This window comes from Bombina bombina, chromosome 1 (assembly GCF_027579735.1).
Source record: "Bombina bombina isolate aBomBom1 chromosome 1, aBomBom1.pri, whole genome shotgun sequence".
NCBI classification, from domain to species: Eukaryota; Metazoa; Chordata; class Amphibia; order Anura; family Bombinatoridae; genus Bombina; species Bombina bombina.
Window position 1 is genome coordinate 1,031,054,493 of NC_069499.1, and position 24,050 is coordinate 1,031,078,542.

Sequence of the window (24,050 nt, forward strand, 5' to 3'; positions counted from 1 at the left end):
GAGGGGTAGTGTTAGGTTTATTTAAGGGGGGTTTAGGTTAGAGTAGGGGTATGTGAGTGGTGGGTTGTAATGTTGGGGGGTGGTATTGTGTTTTTTTTTACAGGCAAAAGAGCTGATTATGTGAAAGTGATTGAGGAGCACAGGTGAGAATGAGTTGCAACAAAAAGGTTTATTTGAAACGGCTTGCAATGTTACAACGCAAATGAGTGAAACAGAAAACAAACAGTGTGAGGGGAGAAAAACATGCTCCCCGGGGCTAATACATGACAAACAGAATCTACTGTTAGAAAGCAGACTACAAAAAAGACAGGTATACGCGTTTCAGCAGAATGCCTTACTCATTACCTGGTTAAAAGTAAATGTGTGTGCTCTTTAAAAAGACTAGTAGGCTGCTTCCTATTGGTTACTAGGGACCCACCCCCTTGTTGCTAGGTGTAAACAACAAACCAATTACGAAGTTCTGTAGATACACAGAAAATCACTACCAGTGTTAACATTGAAACTCCTAAAGTATTATGTGATAATCTGAAGAACAAACAAACTAACAAACTTATCATTACTGCATAAATTAAATAAAGGGGCACCAATTTATCCAAGTTATTTCAACTATCTGGGTAAGGGTGACCTAATGCAGGAAAATACAGATGAGGGTTTGTAATCTAGCTATGTCATGTGTTTCATGGGTAATATGCAGTTCATCATTTTTTCTCTTTGATTTAAAGTGGAACTTCTGCTTCCATACACTCTGAAACATAATACAGAAAATTATATGAGAATAGTTATTCAAGACATTATACAGATTATCATTTGAATTCTAAATTCTAAATTCTAAATATTTTGAATGCACAGACGGTAAACAACACCAATTAGTCCTAGATAATGTTCCTGGAAGGGAAGGTAAAATTTAGGTTATTCCAGTGTGAACAAGTATCCACTAGCAAAATAATGGTATTGCATCAATAGCAATTGTTGTCTAGATAACCTTGCTAATGGAGGTTTACCGGGAACAGGGGCCAAGAGGATGGTGAGAATACGTGGGCAGTAAGCTATAGTTCCACTTACGTAAAGCTAACCCGAGATGTTGCTTACTCGGTTTTGGATGAAGAGGCATAGAGAGGTGAGCAGGACCTCGGGCTGGGAGAGAAATAAGTAACAACAGGGGAGAATAAATTCTCACCAAAAGTTTATTAGGTCATATTCAGAATTGAGACCTTCAGGAACTCTTGTCCTGAGTTTGAAAATCCAAAATACTTCTCTCTCCCCCAGCCTTCGGTCCCTATCTTGTCCCCTCTTCAGTGGGGGGACCTTTTCTATGACGGTCCAAGAAAAGTTAGAGGTATCTTTAGCATGTATACCTACAAAATGTTGTACCAGAGGGGTGGATAATACTCCCGCCCTAATATCTGCTAAGTGTTCTTTTATTCGAACCCTGACTTCCCTGGTCGTGAGACCCACATATTGAAGTGAACATTTCCTACAGCTAATGAGATATATCACATAGGTGGATCTACAATTTAGACATGTGTCTATTTCAAAAGCTTGGCCAGTTGTTAGTGAATTGAACTGATTTCCTGTTGTCACTTTCTCGCATGCCACGCAAGTTCGATGGTGGCAGCGGAAAGTGCCCTTACAGCTCAACCATGATGACACATTTTGGCCTTGTGTTTTCAATCTAGTAGGTGCTATTAGGTTGCCTATGGTTTTATTCTTCTTATAGGATACTCTCAAGCCTCTCTCTACTACCTCCTTCAATCTGTCATCAGCAGACAGCATGCAGAAGTTTCTCTTGATGATTTGACAAATATCATCATATTGTTTAGAGTATTCTGTTAGGAAAATGATCTTGTCATCTGTCCTTTGTTGCGGACTCAGTCTTTCCCTCGAAGCCCTAGATGGTCCAAGGAGTTTGTCCCTAGGTATACTCTCTACAATTTTCCTAGCCTTGGAGATGACCGAATCCCTATAGCCTCTCTCCCTAAGCCTTCTCTCTAGGTCATCCGCCTGTTTATTGTAAACTGCTGCATCGCTGCAGTTTCTCTTCAGGCGGATGAACTGTCCCTTTGCAACCCCCTTGAAAACTCCTTGCGGGTGACAACTTTTTGCATGTAAAAGGGAATTTCCCGAGATTGGCTTCCGATAGGTTTCTGAGGCTATTGTCTGTCCTGGCTCACCTACCAATGTTACATCTAGAAAGTTGATACTCCTACTTTGTACTTCATGGGTAAAGTGGATTCCCATGGCGTCATCATCAAGGCTGTCCAGAAAGATCTGTAGGTCAGACCTATTGCCCCTCCATATGAACAAGAGGTCATCTATAAAACGGCCATACCAAATAATACATCCTTTGTGGGGATTGCCATCTCCAAAGACGTGGGACAGCTCCCACCAACCCATGAATAGGTTGGCATATGAGGGGGCAAACTTTGCCCCCATCGCTGTCCCACGCCTTTGGAGAAAGAAATCCCCTCCAAATTCAAAATAATTGTGGCTCAATAAAAAATGTGTTACCTCTACTACATAGTCCACAAAGGCAGAGTCTGACCCCCAGTATCTTTCCATAAAGAAGCGAATGGCCTCCAATCCCCTCTCATGTGGAATGGAGGTATAGAGTGACCTTACGTCAGCTGTTACCCATAAGAAATCTTCAGCCCACTTCACACGTGAGAGGAGATTGAGGACATGCTTAGTGTCTGAAAAAGAGCTGATTACTTTGGGGCATGCCCCGCAAAAAGCCCTTTTAAGGGATGGTAATAGAGCTGTTAACTTTTGTAATTTAGATTAGGGTAGGGAATTTTTTTTATTTTGGGGGGCTTTGTTATTTTATTTGGTGGCTTAGAGTAGGTGTAATTAGCTTAAAATTCATGTAATTTTTTTTTATTTTTTGTAAATTAGTGTTTGTTTGTTTTTTGTAATTTAGTTTAGTTTATTTAATTGTAGGTAATTGTATGTAATTTATTTAATTTATTTAATGATACTGTAGTGTTAGGTTTAACTGTAACTTAGGTTAGGATTTATTTTACAGGTAATTTTGTAATTATTTTAACTAGGTAGCTATTAAATAGTAAATAACTATTTAATAGCTATTGTACCTAGTTAAAATAAATACAAAGTTGCCTGTAAAATAAATATTAATCCTAAAATAGCTACAATATAATTATTCATTATATTGTAGCTATATTAGGGTTTATTTTACAGGTAAGTATTTAGTTTTAAATAGGAATACTTTAGTTAATAAGATTTAATTTATTTCGTTAGATTAAAATTATATTTAATTTAGGGGGGTGTTAGGGTTAGGGTTAGACTTAGCTTTAGGGGCTACTACATTTATTAGAGTAGCGGCGAGGTCCGGTCGGCAGATTAGGGGTTAATACTTAAAGTTAGGTGGCAGCGATTTTAGGGAGGGCAGATTAGGGGTTAATACTATTTATTCTAGTGTTTGCGAGGCGGGATAGTGACGGTTTAGGGGTTAATAACTTTATTAGACTAGCGGCGAGGTCCGGTCGGCAGCTTAGGGGTTAATAAGTGTAGGTAAGGTAGCGGCGACGTTGGGGGGCAGATTAGGGGTTAATAAATATAATATAGGGTCAGCGATGTTAGGGGCAGCAGATTAGGGGTTCATAGGGATAATGTAGGTGGCGGCGGTATGCGGTCGGCAGATTAGGGGTTAAAAAAAATATTATAGTGGCGGCGATGTGGGGGGGCCTTGGTTTAGGGGTACATAGGTAGTTTATGGGTGTTAGTGTACTTTAGAGCACTGTAGTTAAGAGCTTTATAAACCGGCGTTAGCCCAGAAAGCTCTTAACTACAGCCTTTCCATGGGCGGTAGGAGTTTTGTCGGTAGAGTTGTAACGCTCACTTCAGCCAAGACTCTAAATACCAGCGTTAGGAAGATCCCATTGAAAAGATAGGATACGCAATTGGCGTAAGGGGATCTGTGGTATGGAAAAGTCGCGGCTTGAAAGTGAGCGTTAGACCTTTACCTACATGACTTTAAATACCAGTGGGTGGCCAAAAGCAGCGTTAGGAGCCCTTAACGCTGCTTTTGACGGCTACCGCAGAACTCTAAATCTAGGCATAAGTGAAGAACATAGGAATGTAAAATATGTGTTTTGCAAGTTGGAAGACAAATATGTAAAATGCAACATGTTTGCATACAGTAAATGTAAAAAAAAATATAAAAAACTTGAGTCTATATAATTACAATCAGTACTGAGCTATAAAATTACACTGTAATATCTAAATGAAAGCAGTCTCTAGGGTTCAGCCATCATGAGTTTTCTGTGAGATGGGATAAAACACAATCTGGATTGCATCAAAGGATAAAACCTAGCAGGCAATAAGATAGCAGTCCCATTACATAATAGCTAGGTCCCTATGTTTCAAAGGGCTCAGCCAATGCCCCAAGTTATTCAGGAAGATAGTAGTTGTCAATTACCAGAGGAATCTCAGGCTATCCTAGGAGTTTGGCAATTCAGTAGACAGATTATTAGCTGAGGAAAAAGTCTCTCTCCATGAAAGCAGTGACATCTCTATGTGACTGCAAGATGCGAGATACGGTCCAGATCCTCGCTCAGAGATCAGCAATCATGGTATCAAGCTGTACAGGGCAACATGGAGTACCCAAAGAAGATAGGTAGGTGCATGAATACTGCAAGATTCCCAAGAACATCTGCAGTTTGACAGGATCGCTTCTACAGCCTCAGATATTGCAGCCATTCATGGCCACAGCCTAACCCTCCACTTGGTTCATTTTGTTCTCTCTATCTCTTTCCCTCTATCTGAATCAGTATGATCATTTTACAGCTTTTAAGTGGTTAGTACCTTGTTCCTGTTCATTAGATTTAAATTAAGTTAGGACCTCATCCTAATATATTTGTTACACTGCCTGACATATTTTTCATAATTCCACATGCAATAAATAATAATAGAAAAGTAATGTTGAATTTGTCCCCTGATTTGTTACAGTATTACGGTGTCTCGGAATTCCTACCAGAGTCGTAACAAATTTTAACTCGGCACATTACACTGACAGAACCCTTCAGAAGGACAAATTTTACAATGAGCTTGGGGCACGGATTCACAGAGGAAGGAATGACAGCATTTGGTAATTCACTGATTCCTCTTGTTTTAACTAATCTATTTTTTTCATGTTCATGTTGAAAATTATTAATGACAAATATGAAAGTTAAATTTATGATTTCATGGTTCAGGTAGAGCCTGACATTTTAAGAAATTTTCCAGTTTACTTCTATCATCAAATTCATTTCATTCCTGACTATCGCCTAGATTTAGAGTTCTGCGTTAGCCGTCAAAACCAGCGTTAGGGGGTCCTAACGCTGGTTTTGGCCGCCCGCTGGTATTTAGAGTCAGTCAGGAAAGGGTCTAACGCTCACTCTCCAGCCGCGACTTTTCCATACCGCAGATCCCCCTACGCCAATTGCGTAGCCTATCTTTTCAATGGGATCTTTCTAACGCCGGTATTTAGAGTCTTGGCTGAAGTGAGCATTAGAAATCTAACAACAAGACTCCAGACGCACAAAAAAGCCAGGAGTTAAGAGCTTTCTGGGCTAACGCCGGTTCATAAAGCTCTTAACTACTGTGCTCTAAACTACACTAACACCGATAAACTACCTATGTACCCCTAAACCGAGGCCCCCCCACATCGCCGCCACTCTAATAAAAAATTTTAACCCCTAATCTGCCGACCGCACACCGCCGCAACCTACATTATCCCTATGTACCCCTAATCTGCTGCCCCTAACATCGCCAACCTTTACATAATATTTATTACCCCCTAATCTGCCCCCCCCCAACGTCACTGCTACCTTACCTACAATTATTAACTCCTAATCTGACGACCGGACCTCACCGCTAATCTAATAAATGTATTAACCCCTAAAGCTAAGTCTAACCCTAACACCCCCCTAAATTAAATATAATTTTAATCTAACGAAATAAAATAATTCTTATTAAATAAATTAATCCTATTTAAAGCTAAATACTTACCTGTAAAATAAACCCTAATATAGCTACAATATAAATTATAATTGTATTGTAGCTATTTTAGGATTAATATTTATTTTACAGGCAACTTTGTATTTATTTTAACCAGGTACAATAGCTATTAAATAGTTAATAACTATTTAATAGCTACCTAGTTAAAATAATTACAAAATTACCTGTAAAATAAATCCTAACCTAAGTTACAATTAAACCTAACACTACACTATCAATAAATTAATTAAATAAACTACCTACAATTATCTACAATTAAACTTAACACTACACTATCAATAAATAAATTAAATACAAATACCTACAAATAAATACAAATAAATACACTAACTAAAGTACAAAAAAATAAAAAAGAACTAAGTTACAAAAATAAAAAAAGAACTAAGTTACAAAAAATGAAAAAATAATTTACAAACATTATAAAAATATTACAACAATTTTAAGCTAATTACACCTACTCTAAGCCCCCTAATAAAATAACAAAGCCCCTCAAAATAAAAAAATGTCCTACCCTATTCTAAAATAAAAATTGAAAAGCTCTTTTACCTTACCAGCCCTTAAAAGGGCCTTTTGCAGGGGAAGGCCCCAAAGAATTCTGCTCTTTTGCCTGTAAAAAAAAACATACAATACCCCCCCAACATTACAACCCACCACCCACATACCCCTAATCTAACCCAAACCCCCCTTAAATAAATCTAACACTAAGCCCCTGAAGATCTTCCTACCTTGTCTTCACCACGCCGGGTATCACCGATCCGTCCAGAAGAGGGTCCAAAGTCTTCCTCCTATCCGGTGCTGAAGAGGTCCATCATCCAGCCGAAGTCTTTATCCAAGGGGGGGCTGAAGAGGTCCATCATCCGGAACAGCCAAAAGAATGCGAGCTCAATCTGATTGGCTGATTGGATCAGCCAATCGGATTGAACTTGAATCTGATTGGCTGATTCCATCAGCCAATCAGAATTTTCCTACCTTAATTCCGATTGGCTGATAGAATCCTATCAGCCAATCGGAATTCGAGGGACGCCATCTTGGATGACGTCCCTTAAAGGAACCATCATTCATTGGGAAGTCGTCGGCCAGGATGGATGTTCCGCGTCGGCGGGATGAAGATGGAGCCGGAAGAAAGAAGATTGAAGATGCCGCTTGATAGAAGACTTCAGCCGGATGATGGACCTCTTCAGCCCCCGCTTGGATAAAGACTTCCGCCAGATGATGGACCTCTTCAGCCCCCGCTTGGATAAAGACTTCAGCCGGATGATGGACCTCTTCAGCCCCAGATAGGAGGAAGACTTCGGACCCTCTTCTGGATGGATCAGTGATACCCAGCATGGTGAAGACAAGGTAGGAAGATCTTCAGGGGCTTAGTGTTAGGTTTATTTAAGGGGGGTTTGGGTTAGATTAGGGGTATGTGGGTGGTGGGTTGTAATGTTGGGGGGTATTGTATGTTTTTTTTTACAGGCAAAAGAGCAGAATTCTTTGGGGCATGCCCTGCAAAAGGCCGTTTTAAGGGCTGGTAAGGTAAAAGAGCTTTTCAATTTTTATTTTAGAATAGGGTAGGGCATTTTTTTATTTTGGGGGGCTTTGTTATTTTATTAGGGGGCTTAGAGTAGGTGTAATTGGCTTAAAATTGTTGTAATATTTTTATAATGTTTGTAAATTATTTTTTTATTTTTTGTAACTTAGTTCTTTTTTTATTTTTTGTAACTTAGTTCTTTTTTTATTTTTTGTAACTTAGTTCTTTTTTTATTTTTTGTACTTTAGTTTGTTTTAGTTTAGTGTATTTATTTGTAGGTATTTGTATTTAATTTATTTATTGATAGTGTAGTGTTAGGTTTAATTGTAGATAATTGTAGGTAGTTTATTTAATTAATTTTTTGATAGTGTAGTGTTAGGTTTAATTGTAACTTAGGTTAGGATTTATTTTACAGGTACTTTTGTAATTATTTTAACTAGGTAGCTATTAAATAGTTATTATCTATTTAATAGCTATTGTACCTGGTTAAAATAAATACAAAGTTGCCTGTAAAATAAATATTAATCCTAAAATAGCTACAATATAATTATTATTTATATTGTAGCTATATTAGGGTTTATTTTACAGGTAAGTATTTAGCTTTAAATAGGATTAATTTATTTAATAAGATTTATTTTATTTCGTTAGATAAAAATTATATTTAACTTAGGGGGGTGTTAGTGTTAGGGTTAGACTTAGCTTTAGGGGTTAATATATTTATTAGAGTAGCGGTAAGGTCCGGTCGGCAGATCAAGGGCTAGATTTATCAATGCTAAGGCGTACAGGGGCGCGTATACGCGCCCCTGTACACCTCAGCTCGCCTGTGGCGGGGCGAAATTACCTGCAGGTAATTAACATTGCACACGAGCGCAATTTTGCACTCGCGTGCAATCCCGCCCCCTGCCCGCGCACAGCCAATCACGCGCGGGCAGGAGCTGTCAATCTCCTCGGTCGAACTTGAACAAGGAGATTGAATTTCGCCACAATAGAGGTGGCGTCGATGTTAGGGAAGCAGCGGTCTGGTGACCGCTGCTTGATAAATCACGGCGAGCAAGTTCTTGAGAGAACTTGCTGCCGTAGGGGCTTAATAAATCTAGCCCTAAGGGTTAATAATTGTCGGTAGGTAGCGGCAACATTGGGGGGGGCAGATTAGGGGGTAATAAATATAATATAGGGGTCGGTGGGGGTTAGGGGCAGCATATTAGGGGTTCATAGGGATAACGTAGGTTGCGGCGGTGTACGGAGCGGCAGATTAGGGGTTAATAGTGTAATGCAGGGGTCAGCGATAGCAGGGGCGGCAGATTAGGGGTTAATACGTATAAGGTTAGGGGTGTTTAGACTCGGGGTTCATGTTAGGGTGTTAGGTGCAGACTTAGGAAGTGTTTCCCCATAGGAAACAATGGGGCCGCGTTAGGAGCTGAACGCTGCTTTTTTGCAGGGTTTTTTCAGCTCAAACGGCCCCATTGTTTCCTATGGGGGAATCGTGCACGAGCACATTTTTGAAGCTGGCCGCGTCCGTAAGCACCGCTGGTATTTAGAGTTGAAATGGCGGTAAATTATGCTATAGGCTCCCTTTTTGGAGCCTAACGCAGCCCTTCTGTGAACTCTAAATACCAGCGGTATTTAAAAGGTGCGGGGGGAAAAAAGCACACATAGCTAACGCACCCCTTTCGCCGCAGAACTCTAAATCTAGGTGTATGAAACTCCCTTTTAGTTTCCCAAATGCAAATCTGCCATTTGGACAGCAAGAACAACATTGGATAACTTTTTATTTCTATTAACATTAGACTTAAAAACAATTTGTTTTAGCTTCAAATTCATGGGTAATGATAACATTCTACCCTTAGTGAGAGAAAAGAATAAATGTGTTATCCAAGTGAAAACATTATACATGAATGTGAGTAAACAGTGACACAGATACCCTTGCACTCTCTGGATTTTAAAGTAATTATATTTTTTATTATGTGATGTTTCAGTAATGTCAGCTATTCCTCATATATTATTTTGCAAAAGACAGTGGCTCATAGTTCTTTTATTATTTTATTATACCATTGATGTGTTGATTGTAAATGTCCAGAAGAAATTCCGTAGCACCACAGGTTATTTTAAAAGATTATTATTTTATTTTACAATACATCATGCAACGTTTTGGCCCCACTGGCCTTAATCATGCATATGATACCAGCTCACCTATACCTGTGATTTATAGACTTGTTAAAGGGACATAATACTCATATACTAAATCACTTGAAACTGATGCAGTATAACTGTAAAAAGCTGACAGGAAAATATCACCTGAGCATCTCTATGTAAAAAAGGAAGATATTTTACCTCAGCTCAGCAGAGTTAGTTCTGTGTAAAAAGTTATACTTCACCTGCTCCCAGCTGCAGGTAAAAATAAATAAAAAAAATGAAGAAATGAACAGCAGCCAATCAGCATCAGCAGTGCTGAGGTCATGAACTCTTACTGTGATCTCATGAGATTTGACTTAACTCTCATGAGATTTCATAGTAAGCTTCCTTTACCTGATTGGTGAAATAATATGAGAGTTCACGAGGCTCATCCTTTCAGCTGTCCCAGGACAGACACACTAAAATGCTGCTTAGAAATCCTTTACAATGGGAGGTGGCTACTGAGGAACTTTTGAGGTAAAATATCTTTCCTTTTTACATAGAGATGTTAAGGAAATATTTTCTAGTCAGCTTTTTACAGCTATGCTGCATCACTTTTAAGTGTTTAACCCCTTAATGACCACAGCACTTTTCCATTTTCTGTCCGTTTGGGACCAAGGCTATTTTTACATTTTTGCGGTGTTTGTGTTTAGCTGTAATTTTCCTCTTACTCATTTACTGTACCCACACATATTATATACCGTTTTTCTCGCCATTAAATGGACTTTCTAAAGATACCAATATTTTCATCATATTTTATAATTTACTATAAAAAAAATTATAAAATATGAGGAAAAATTGAAAAAAACCCCACTTTTTCTAACTTTGACCCCCAAAATCTGTTACATATCTACAACCACCAAAAAACACCCATGCTAAATAGTTTCTAAATATTATGCTGAGTTTAGAAATACCCAATGTTTACATGTTCTTTGCTTTTTTTGCAAGTTATAGGGAAATAAATACAAGTAGCACTTTGCTATTTCCAAACCATTTTTTTTTCAAAATTAGCGCTAGTTACATTGGAACCCTGATATCTTTCAGGAATCTCTGAATATCCATTGACATGTATATATATATTTTTAGTAGACATCCCAAAGTATTGATCTAGGCCCATTTTGGTATATTTCATGCCACCATTTCACCGCCAAATGCGATCAAATAAAAAAAATCGTTCACTTTTTCACAACTTTTTTCACAAACTTTAGGTTTCTCACTGAAATTATTTACAAACAGCTTGTGCAATTATGGCACAAATGGTTGTAAATTCTTCTCTGGGATCCCCTTTGTTCAGAAATAGCATACTTATATGGCTTTGGTGTTGCTTTTTGGTAATTAGAATGCCACTAAATGCCACTGCGCACCACACGTGTATTATGCCCAGCAGTGAAGGGGTTAATTAGGGAGCATGTAGGGAGCTTTTTGGGGTAATTTTAGCTTTAGTGTAGTGTAGTAGACAACCCCAAGTATTGATCTAGGCCCATTTTGGTATATTTCATGCCACCATTTCACCGCCAAATGCGATCAAATTAAAAAAAACGTAAAAGTTTTCAAAATTTTAGGTTTCTCACTGAAATCATTTACAAACAGCTTGTGCAGTTATGGCACAAATGGTTCTAAATGCTTCTCTGGGATCCCCTTTGTTCAGAAATAGCAGACATATATGGCTTTGGCGTTGCTTTTTGGTATTTTGAAGGCTGCTAAATGCCGCTGCGCATCACACGTGTTTTATGGCTAGCAGTGAAGGGGTTAATTAGGTAGCTTGTAGGGAGCTTGCAGGGTTAATATTAGATTTAGTGTAGAGCTCAGCCTCCCACCTGAAACATCAGACCCCCTGATCCCTCCCAAACAGCTCTCTTCCCTCCCCCACCCCACAATTGTCCCCGCCATCTTAAGTACTGGCAGAAAGTCTGCCAGTACTAAAATAAAAGCTATATTTGTATTTTTTGGTGTTTTTTTAAAGCATATTTACATATGCTGTTGTGTACTATCCCCCCTTAGCCCCCAACCTCACTGATCCCCCCCAAACAGCTCTATAACCCTCCCACTCTAACTTAATGGGCGCCATCTTGGGTACTGGCAGCTGTCTGCCAGTACCCAGTTTAGAAGAAAAAATGTATTTGTTTTACATTTTTTAGACTTTTCTGTAGTGTAGCTTCCCCCCCACACAAAAACCAACCCCCCACCCCTCCACGATCTCTTTTAGTGTTTATTTTTTTGGTGTGCCTAGGCCACTTAACATTTTACTTTTATTCACTTTCCGTAGTGTAGCGGTTCCCACCCGCTCCCGCCCCGTGCACGCGCCCGCCCGCCACCCTCCATGCACGCGCGCGCGTCCGTGCGCGCCCCCGACGGTCCCGCGCCCGATCCCGCCCCCCTCGACGTCACACGGCACACCGATGGCCGCCCACCCGCCTCCCAAGTCGGCTCCCACCCACCAACGATACCGGCCATCGATGTCCGGTGCAGAGAGGGCCACAGAGTGGCTCTCTCTGCATCGGATGGCCATGTCAGGTTATTGCAGGATGCCTCCATATCGAGGCATCACTGCAATAACCGGAAAGCAGCTGGAAGCGAGCAGGATCGCTTCCAGCTGCTTTCCACACCGAGGACGTGCAGGGTACGTCCTCAGGCGTTAACTGCCTTTTTTTTGAGGACGTACCCTGCACGTCCTCGGTCATTAAGGGGTTAAACATTTGGGTATTATGGCCCTTTAATTAACCCAAATTATACACAGATGGTTCCAGTGTTATACATCTAGTGATTGAGCACCATCTAGTGGCCCAAAATTTCATTACACACGTATACTTCACCATATAGAAAATGTGTTGATTGTCTATCAGTCCAGAATATGGAGAATTTTACTGTTGAATAAAGCAGTGTGTTGTATGTATGCACAATAAAATTCTTAGCAAAACAAGGACTTGAGAATACATATGATATCAAAAATGAATTTAACGTGAAACAGGTTGGGCTTGATTCATCAACATCCTGGTGAATACACCATGTAGTGGAAGTGAGTGCCTGCAGGCGAACATAATATATATGCCTGAGGTGATTCTTGTAAATGAATACAGATTATGTTTATAAAGTATATTTGAAAACAATATAAGTGTAATAATGAAGTCTTATTTCACTTTCTATATTGCTACAGAGAATCATATAATACTGTTATTAAAGGGACATAAAATAGAAAATACTCCAATGTGGTAGAATATTTTATTAATGTACTGCTGCTTGCAAGTAACTATAGCCGATTATCTAAAGTTCTCTGGTCAGACAAGAAGTCTTGTTAGTAGTGAACAGTCCCTCAAATAACTTTACAAAAATAACAAAACATTTTGAGTAATTTCTTAAACCCATAGTTGAAGTCAGTTCCAGAGAAGCAATACACTTCTGAGAGAAAGCTCAACACATCTGGTGAGCCAATGATAAGAGCAGGGGTCAAGTCCAGAGGGAATGCTTGGGAACGGAGTTCCTGCACTATTTTTGCAGGTGGAACTAAGTTGCTCCTTAAAAGAGAACAGAAATGCTTTAGTAAACACTGCTGCTGTTGGTGGGAGCACAGTCTGGTTAGAGGGATAGTGAGATCCCCTAGTAATGGGCAGTAACACTTCCTACAATACACTAAATGCAAGTCTCTCAGCAGTCCTGCTGTGTGATCCCGCCACACTGTGTGAAACACATGGTGCATACATTTTTGTGTGGTTTGCTCTAGGGTTATTTAGCTCCCCTCAACAGAAATAGGACTATTGCACATTAAGTGGGTGAGACAGAGGAGTCATCTCAGGCCCAAAGTATATAGATTATATACATTATTTTAATGTCATGTAATGTTTTCATCTTAAAATCTATATTTTCATACAAATTCTTTAGCACCCTGTAGTAGGACTCAATAGAATTGTGAGTGCACATATTTGCTCATATAAATATTATATATGTATAAATATTTATTTAATTAAATATGATTAAAGTATAATGGTGCAATATAAAATGTGATTGTGTTTTCCTAACCAAAAAATGCAGCCAGCGCAGTAAATGTTGCAGAAATTAACTTTTTTAATGTACAAAAAAATGTCATTGTCATCATAAATTAAAGAGACACTGAACCCAAATTTTTTCATTCGTGATTCAGATAGAGCATGAAATTTTAAACAACTTTCAAATTTACTTCTATTATCAATTTTTCTTTGTTCTCTTGCTTTCTTTATTTGAAAAAGGCATCTAAGCTATTTTTTGGTTTAAAACCATGGAAAGCACTTATTTGTTGGTGCGTGAATTTACCCACCAATCAGCAAGAACATCACAGTGTGTTCACCAAAAATGGGCCGGCATCTAAACTTACATTCTTGAATTTCAAATAAAGATACCAAGAGAATGAAAAGAATTTGATAATAGAAGTACATTAGAAAGTTGCTTAAAATTGCATGCTCTATCTGAATCACGTTAGAAAAAAAATTGGGTTCAGTGTCCCTTTAACATACTAATGATTTTTATTTGTTTACACGGTTCATAGCTAAATCGAGCTATATTTTCATCTTTTTAGCAAGTCTTGAAACACACAAGTTTGTGATTTTTTTTTTAAATAAGCATACACAAACACTTTTAGCAGTATAAACAGCCAAACATTGCAAACAGGGTTTATAGAGTTCAAGGCTGTTAATATAGAAAAGCTCCAAAAAACATGCAAACCGCTGCTTGAAAAGTGTTTTCTGATTAATTAGAAAAATGTTGTCAAATATTGGTGCACAGTCACTGTAAAACATGATGAGTGCATTATTTAATGGATTTTAACAGACTGGAATATCATTGAAACCAGTAGCAGACCCACTCAACCAACACAACAGAGCGCCCTGGAGCAAAAAATATTTTGAGCCCCACTCCCTGAAGGTAACTCAGTAATAATCAATAGTAATTAAACCAACTACTCCAAGCAAGTCCGTGAGGTAGTTTTGTAGATGCAAGTGTTAATATTAAATCCCTTTCTGTATGCACTAGACCAAAAAAATGATTTAAAAAAATACCCTTTTAACGCCACCCATACTAATACTATGTAAGCTGCCACCACCAGGGCATTTTTAGCATGGGAAGTCCTCGTTGCCCCAACCTAATAGTAAAAAAAAAAAAAAAACATAAATTATGCTTACCTGATAATTTTCTTTTCTTCAGATGGAAAGAGTCCACAGCTGCATTGATTACTTTTGGGAAAATAAGAACCTGGCCACCAGGAGGAGGCAAAGACACCCCCCCGGCCAAAGGCTTAAATACTCCTCCCACTCCCCTCATCCCCAGTCATTCTGCCGAGGAACAAGGAACAGTAGAAGAAATATCAGGGTGAAAAAGTGCCAGAAGAACAAAAATCACAGCCGCCCCCATAAAAACACGGACGGGGAGTTGTGGACTCTTTCCATCTAAAGAAAAGAAAATTATCAGGTAAGCATAATTTATGTTTTTGTTCATAAATGGAAAGAGTCCACAGCTGCATTCATTACTTTTGGGAAAACACTACCCAAGCTATAGAGGACACTGAATGCTAAAACGGGAGGGTACAAAAGGTGGCCCATTCTGAAGGCACCAAACCTGAAACCACAACCCCAGAAGAAATTCTGCTTCGTTCGAAGCCAGAAAACATTTGAAAATGAAAACACGGCCCAAGGACACTGATCCACAGATAGTCCACAAAGGACGAACCTCAACCACACAACCCTTCATAGAAAGGGAGACAATGGAAAACTCCTAAAAGGAGAGGATATGGAGGAAGAACAAGGATTTTCAGAAAACCTTAAACAGGGCGCCATAAAAGTGGAACCCAAAAAGCGAACCACGCTCATAGGGACCCCAAGGTTTCCAGAAACAAGGGAAGGCAACGCCCAGACCCCGACAGCACTGAACCACAAGGTTGGATCGGGAAACAGAACAGAGAAGCAAACTTCCCTGAAAAAAAACAGAGCAATTGCCTTGAACAAACGACTGAAACCGAAGTCCCAAGTTGCTAGGAACACAGAATATCAAAATATTCTCACCAACATGTGTGATGACCCCAGAGAAGCAGCCTCTGAGCACCAAAAGCAGCAGTCATACCAAGATGATTAAAAAAGGAAACACTTGCAGGCAGATAGCTCAGCATGCTAAGGCACTGTGGCTGAGCTCTGTAGCAACCTAAGGGTTGCAGGTTCGATCCCCGGCGAGGTCCACTCAGCCTTTCATCCTTCCGAGGTCAATAAAATGAGCAGCGCCTTGAGACCCTAACGGGTGATTAGCCACACTTTACAAGTACCCAATACATACATACATACATACAAGTAAAAAGTAGTCGAAGAGTAACATCCACCAACTAGTGGGTACACTAGACCAGGGATGGAGAACTGGTGAACTGAAGGCTACATGTGGCCTAGTTATGGTGTCTATGACTTTATATTTACAGGAATTTCCATGTGTGGAATGAGTGCTGGATGGAGAGACGGAATCTTCCGGAGGAATATAGTGGCTGGCAAGTTGTAGATGCCACAGCACAACAGAAATATGATGGTAATATTCCATTTAGCTTTATTGCCCCTGTATCCCTAGTTTCTACTTCTAAAGACTCAATTTTATTCTGTATAAAATAATAATTTTTTTATAAAGCCTATTGTTATAAAACCCTATATTAGTTGAAATATATTAGAGGTTGTAAAGAGATAAGGGAACAATCATGAACTATAAATACAGTATATATATATATATATATATATATATATATATATATATATATATATATATATATATACTGTATATATATATATATATAATATTCTCCATATCTATGTATGTATATATATAGAGAGAGAGAGAAAGAGCGAGTGTGTAGAGGTTTTGGACAAATTTCTTGTCCATATAGTTACTATTGTTTTTCATTTGAAAAGCTAAACCTTATTAAGTATCAATGAGTACATGAGGATAAAAATACATTACACCTATACATATTATTAAAACCTACATATCATACATGACAAGAGGATGGTCCTGTTCTGGGAAGAGATTATAGTCTACATGATTATTTGCTAATGTATTGCCTCTCATCTTCAATAAATATTTGTATACATGCAGTATAAGACAAATAATGTATTGGACGATAATATATATGATAACGTATATGGGTACATGGTAAAGTCTGACAGATCTATGTTTACCAGCTGGCCAGACATAAGGACAGGAGTAAAATAATTCACAGTTTAAGAAGACTAACAATAAACACATGTTCGATATCATGTTTTCAGCAATGCATATAAATACGTGCCATCATCTTATTTACTATAGGTACAATGAACTGCAGTGGTCCTGCTCCAGTTAGAGCAATCAAAAATGGGGATGTGGATATAAATTATGATGTTCACCTCATCTTCTCTAAAGTGAACACTGACTGTACGGTCTGGGTGCGAAACTCAGAAGGCTTTTTCACAAAGGCACTTGGTGACACGAGACATGTTGGGGAAAGTATCAGCACAAAGAGTGTTGGGAGCAACACACGGCAAGACATTACCTTAAACTATAAATACCCAAAAGGTAAGTATACTGCAAATGAAACAACTGCACATCCAATAGACCTGGAAACTAGAAAAGGACCTACAACTACCATTAGAAAATTACTGTAATGCATTAGAGTATTTTTAAAAAATTGCCTATACCTATGTGCTTTTATTATCGGAATGGAATTAAACACATAGTTAAAGTTAGAACCAGAGTAGCAATGTATTAGTGGTCCAGAGCCGAACATGGTTACTGAACCTTCCAAACACAATTGTAGCACTCCCATTGAGCTGTGATGGGATCATTGTTTACCCCCTTTGTTAGCCCCCCACTTAGCTCACCCAAATATTACGTTTCAGAGCCAATCAGGGTGTCATATGTGCATAGCCATCAATCACCAACCATTTTCAGCTGAGGAATGTTGCAAAGTTGACATTATCTAGAGAAGCATATAAATTATTACTGTTTCTTATTAATTAGTTACCTTCAGGGGGACGGGCAGGTGGTCACTAAAAACAATTGCCCGCTCCCTTTGTTGAGTTGGTCTAAAAAGCAGTTTCCGTGCATTGAGGATTATCTTTGAGATACTAAAATGATAAGAAAATGTTGTAACATGCGTAATTACACTGTTGGATTACCTGATTTTCATCTTATCGTTATAGGGAGTAAATTTGTGTAAACTGTTGCAACAAACAAACATAGATGTGACTGGCTACATATTTATATACATGTTTTACATTAATCAGGAAACACGAAGTTGAGACAACCCAGACACAAATAGGTTATACAACGTAGCATAAATACTCATAGAGCTCGAGATTACAAGATGAGTGCACGTACGGCACGTTATTTTGCACTGGGGCTCACACAAACAACACTGCTTAACCAAAGTATTTAGAACAGAGTTAATAAATAAATATATAGAGTGCCCTGTATTTTCAATGGGACGTGGTGATATTGGGCTTGTTGCAGTAGTATTACAAGGCTTTGGTTACGTTTTGCACAATGAGAAGAGACACGTGTGTAGCCAATAGCGAGCTCACACTAGTGCATTGTTGCTCCTCAGCCTAGCTAGGTAAGCTTTCCAGCAAAAAATTAATCTGAGCACAAAAATAAAAGAAGTATGGATTGTGCTCCAACAATATTAACACTCAACACTATTTGCACTTTTGAGCTCGTCTTGTTATCTAGGCCTGTTTTTTACATGAAAAATTTAGTTAAAATATAAATTAAAAAATTATTTCTAAATGCAAGTTATAAAAATGTATATTAAAGGGACATGATATCTAAACATGATATCCAAACATTTTGTTACATTATTCAGATAGAGGATAAGATTTAAAAAAAAGTTTCCTATTTACTTCTATTATAAAATTTGCTTCGTTCTCATGTTATTCTTTGTTGAAGAGATACCTAGGTAGGTAGCATGCACATGCATGAAGCACTACATGATAGGAAATAGTGCTGCGTGCGGTGAGGTCAGAGGCTGGTGAGGCAGTGGCCATGATATGCCGAGACACACGTATATGCACACACACATGCTCTCTCATTTACACATGCACATACAGATGATCTCTCTAACACACACACACGCAAACACCCACACACCTGCTTTGTCACTCACACATGCTCTCATACTTGCACATACATATGATCTCTCACACACACATACACACATAGATTCTCTCATACTTACACATGCACATACAGATGATCTCTCATAATTACACATGCACATACAGATGATCTCTCTCTCACACAAACACACACACAGATGCTCGCTCATACTTGCACACAAACACACACACACACAAAGATGCTCTGTCCCACACAAACACAAATGCTCTCCTTCCTGCAAAAATCCTCCATCTGTGGAGGTTACTAAAGATGAAGATACAAAGTGAATTCTAGCTTTTGGGTACAATAAAAAGCTAACAACCCCTGGCAAGTAATGTTTCCACTAAGTAGAAAATACAGGAGTTTTCACCTGTGATTAGACTCAATGCTGTAATTTCAGCACTGTGGTTACTGCCTGTTTCACTGTCTTATTATTAATGAAATATGGTGTTTCCTGAATGCTTGCTTAAAAGTTCCTTTTATATTATCAATATTAACCAGTATCCACATAATTTTCCATCAAACCTAAGAACATTCTATAAGCTGTTATTTCTTCTGGAGAGAGTGGAGAAAACAGTGGGAATGAGATAGTGGAAGAAAGGGAATGGAAGGTGAGAGAAAAGAGAGAGAAGGGGGAATGGAGAGAGAACATGAAAAGAATGTAAAGTGGAGAGAAATATATAGGGAGAAATGGGGAAGTGAGAGAGGAGAGAAATTAAGCAAATAGAGTGAGAGAATGTCAGGGTTGGCTCCTGTACCTTTAAACCAAACTTATTTATTCCTACTCCTCCCCCTTCCACCTGCCGATTAATGTTTAGTCTACCTGAATCTCAGGTGAGAGGAAGCATGCTCTGAACGTCCTGGCTATTTCTACAAAACATATCTAAAGAACTGACTTATTCTCATACTATTAAGGACCTAAGGTTTTATCCTTTCAAGATCTGTTCACAGTTTAAAGCAAAGCCGACTCGGCTCCAAATCCAAAGTTATCCGCACTCTAACTGCAAACTTAAACCAATTCCAGTTGTGGGTTAGATTCCATACAAAAGACTCACCGCTACCATAGTTCCACTTCATTTGGATTACAATTGTTATTCACGGGTGATACCCGCTCTCGATAAACACCGTGCTTGTTTTAGCACCGTTCTGCCTGCCAGCAAATCCTGCACTGTGATTGGACTACAGCAACACACCTCCCGGTCTGTACACGCTTACTACCACATAGACCCGGTCGAGGCACATCCACGCTGACTGCCTGTCAGCTAATCCTGCACTGTGATTGGAGGAAGATCACACAGGTACAAGACTCGCGCAGCTGCTGCTGCACGGACACCTCTCCCATTCACAAGGCATACAAGGTACGCTCACACTACAAAGTTGAACTGTTTGCTTGTCACTATTGGTCGATATAAGTTATATGTATTAATAACAAGGTTAAGCACTGATAAGAATTCCTAAAGACTGTACCACTTATTAAGGATTATTTGGCAAACACTGATATAAGGAAATTAAACAGACATTCATTCAGTAATACAGGAAGTTTCCAGATTACTCCTGTAACAAAGAAATACAAATCTCTTCTAAAGTTTGATATCCACTTCTTATAGAGCTAGTCTGCAGTTGAGATCCTTCAAAGTTATACTAGGGATTACCGCACCCTGACATATTAATCGGCCTTAACCATGGATCCAGCAGACCTACCTACTGTTGTGTATAACCTCTCACAGAGGGTTGAACAACTTTCCCAAGGCTTAAGGGAACTTCAGTTGCAAAACGATAGCCTCAGAGCTACAGTTAGGGATAACACCCCTGAACCTCAGGTATGTCTACCTGAACGCTTTACAGGAGACAGGAAGCTTTTCAGACAGTTCAAGAACGCCTGTTATTTATTGTTCCAGATGAAGCCTAGGACATATAACACTGAAAGAATTAAGGTTATGACAGTTATCTCTTTCCTCACGGGAGAGCCCAGGGTATGGGCGGATACCTTTCTAGAGAATGAAGACCCTATCTTGGGATCACTCACTGAATTTTTCTCTGAAATGAGCTCCTTATATGAAGACACCCAAAAACAACTGACAGCAGAGGCAAAGATGCGCTCCCTCAGACAAGGTAGACGTCCTGTCGAGGAGTATCTTTCGGAGTTTAAGCTCTATACAAAAGATTCAGAGTGGAGTGAGATCGCTCTCCGCAACCAATACCGGATAGGACTATCTGACAGTCTTAAGGACGAGTTAGCCCGAATCGAACTTCCAAGATCCCTAGAAAATCTCATGGCACTCAGTGTCCAGATAGACAGGAGACTTCGCGAAAGAAGATCCGAACGCCAACAGGCAGAGGGAACCCAAAAGTACTACCCAGCACCCCAACCCAAGGATACTACCACTCCTATGGAGATTGGGTTTACCAAAGGACCACTCACGGTTGAAGAGAGACACAGAAGACAACAGAAGAATCTCTGTATGTACTGTGCAGCTCCAACCCATCTTGTAAAAGAATGCCCACTACTACAGCGTCAGAAAAGAAGTAAGCCAAAAAATGTATATCATTGCTTGACTAACAAAATCTTGAATGCTGCTTACTGTACCATGTCTCTCTCTTTACAGTGGGATCAACAAGTGCTACAAGCTGAAGCAATCGTTGATTCAGGAGCTTACTCTAATTTCCTTGACCTAACACTTGTAAAAAAAAATAAAATTCCACTAATTCTGAAAGCAAAACCCGTCTCCATTCGTGTTATTGATGGCACCTATGTTACCTCTGGTCCTGTAACTCACCACACTATCCCTCTTAAGGTTACTACTGGAGAAGGTCATATTGAACACATCACCTTTGATGTCATTCCTTCTCCTCTTTATCCAGTAGTCTTGGGTCTCTCATGGTTGCAAAAACACCATCCCACCATTTCTTGGCAAACTCTACATGTTGATCTAAATTCTACATATTGTCTCAATACTTGTTACCCTCACCAACAACTCCTCCACACTTCACAAGGGGCTATACCCCAAGAATACGCTGAGTATATGGATGTGTTCAATAAAAAACAAGCTGAACATTTACCTCCCCACCGTATATACGATTGCCCTATAGACCTACTACCCGGTTCTGATATACCCTATGGGCACGTTTACCCTCTGTCCCAGCCTGAATTAGAACATCTTAAGGAATACCTCGAGGAGAACCTCAAAAAGGGGTTCATCAGACCATCTACCTCTCCTGCTGGAGCAGGCATATTCTTCGTGAGGAATAAGGATAAGTCCCTACGCCCTATAATCGACTATAGGGAATTGAACAAACGGACCAAGAAGAATAGATATCCCCTTCCGCTTATACCCGAATTAGTTGAGCGGTTAAGCAAGGCAACTGTCTATACGAAACTGGACCTCAGGGGTGCCTACAATCTTGTACGAATCAGGGAGGGCGATGAGTGGCTCACCGCATTTCGGACCCGTTATGGGCTTTATGAGTATATGGTGATGCCATTTGGGCTCTGTAACGCCCCGGCCACGTTCCAGTATTTCATTAATGACATCTTCAGGGACTTATTGGACGTGTGCCTTGTCATTTATCTGGACGACATCCTGATATACTCCGACAACCTGCAAGACCACAAGAAGCATGTACGGTGGGTCCTAGAACGCCTAAGAACACATCAATTATATGCCAAGCTTGAAAAATGCACCTTCCATACCTATGAGATTACCTTCCTCGGCTACAAGATATCCTCATCCGGAGTACAAATGGAGGAAGGAAAAATTGAAGCTATACAGAAGTGGCCCACACCCACTTCTAAAAAGGATGTTCAAAGGTTTCTAGGATTCGCCAACTTCTATAGAAAATTCATCAAAGGGTTCTCCAATATCGCCAGACCACTCAGTGCCCTTACAGGCTCTCAGTCACATTTCCGTTGGAACGCAGAAGCACAATCAGCTTTTGATAGTCTCAAGACATCATTCACAACAGCTCCTATTCTCCAATTCCCAGACACTGGGTTACAATTCATCCTTGAGGTGGATGCCTCAGATTATGCTCTGGGTGCCATACTGTTCCAACGGAAATCTCCCTCTGATCCGATACATCCTGTCGCTTTCTATTCAAGACTGATGACTCCTCCTGAACGTAACTATCCCATTGGGGAGAAAGAGCTTCTCGTTATAAAGGCCTCTTTAGAACACTGGAGACACCTACTTGAGGGAGCTTCGTTTCCAATTCTCATATATACGGATCACCGTAATCTCGAATATCTCCAATCAAGCAAAGCCCTCTCGGCACGTCAAGTCCGTTGGAGTCTGTTCTTCACAAGATTCCAATTTCATATCACATACAGACCAGGTGCAAAAAACTGTAAGGCAGACTCCCTGTCCAGACAGTTCCCTCGTCCAAGCCAATCTTCACCGGTACAACCCATACTCTCGCCCCATACATTCATTGGGGTAGTTAAAGATTCCACCCAAACCTTGAAGACACATCAAAGGAATGATACGACTCTCCCAAATCATAACCAACAAGTGGATTCCAGGGGTATAGCTCATGTACAAGGAAGGATTTATATACCCCCGGCATTAAGGGATGACATACTCCACGATCATCATGATTCTCCTCTAGCGGGACATCCTGGGATCAATAAAACAACTGATCTAGTCAAGAGAAACTATTGGTGGCCTAACATTCAACAATCTGTTGACCAATTTGTCAAGAGTTGTCGTGTATGTGCTCTGTCGAAATCCGAAAAGGCTAAACCTTATGGTATGTTAAACCCTCTTCCTATCCCAGACAGACCCTGGCATACTGTAGGGATGGACTTTATAGTTGATTTACCTGCATCCAATCAATCAACTACGATCATGGTGGTTGTGGACATCTTAACTAAAATGGCACACTTCATACCCTACAAGAAATTACCCACCGCTGCAGAAACCTCCAATTTATTCCTCTCACATATAGTCCGCATACATGGTTTGCCGTCCGTTATTGTATCCGATAGAGGTTCACAGTTTACCTCTAAATTCTGGAGGCAATTGTGTAAAGTTCTCAAAATTGATCATCGCTACAGTACGGCATTCCATCCCCAAACTAATGGTCAGACGGAACGCGTCAACCAGTGGATTGAACAATACATTAGGTGTTATTGTTCCCACCAACAGGATCAGTGGCTGTATAACTTACCTATGGCAGAGTTTGCCTACAATAACACACTCAACAGCTCTACTAAGATAACTCCGTTCTT

General features: G+C 39.6%; 1 protein-coding gene across 1 annotated transcript in view; it reads left to right on the top strand.

Moving 5' to 3' along the window:
• LOC128664454 (protein 4.2) overlaps nt 1-24,050 on the top strand; it is a 165,406-nt gene that overhangs the window by 55,347 nt on the left and 86,009 nt on the right. Inside the window, exons 7-9 of the mRNA XM_053719290.1 lie at nt 4,966-5,104; nt 16,125-16,228; nt 16,997-17,242. Of these exons, the coding sequence (XP_053575265.1) occupies nt 4,966-5,104; nt 16,125-16,228; nt 16,997-17,242 (489 nt within the window). The remainder of the gene's footprint in view (nt 1-4,965; nt 5,105-16,124; nt 16,229-16,996; nt 17,243-24,050) is intronic.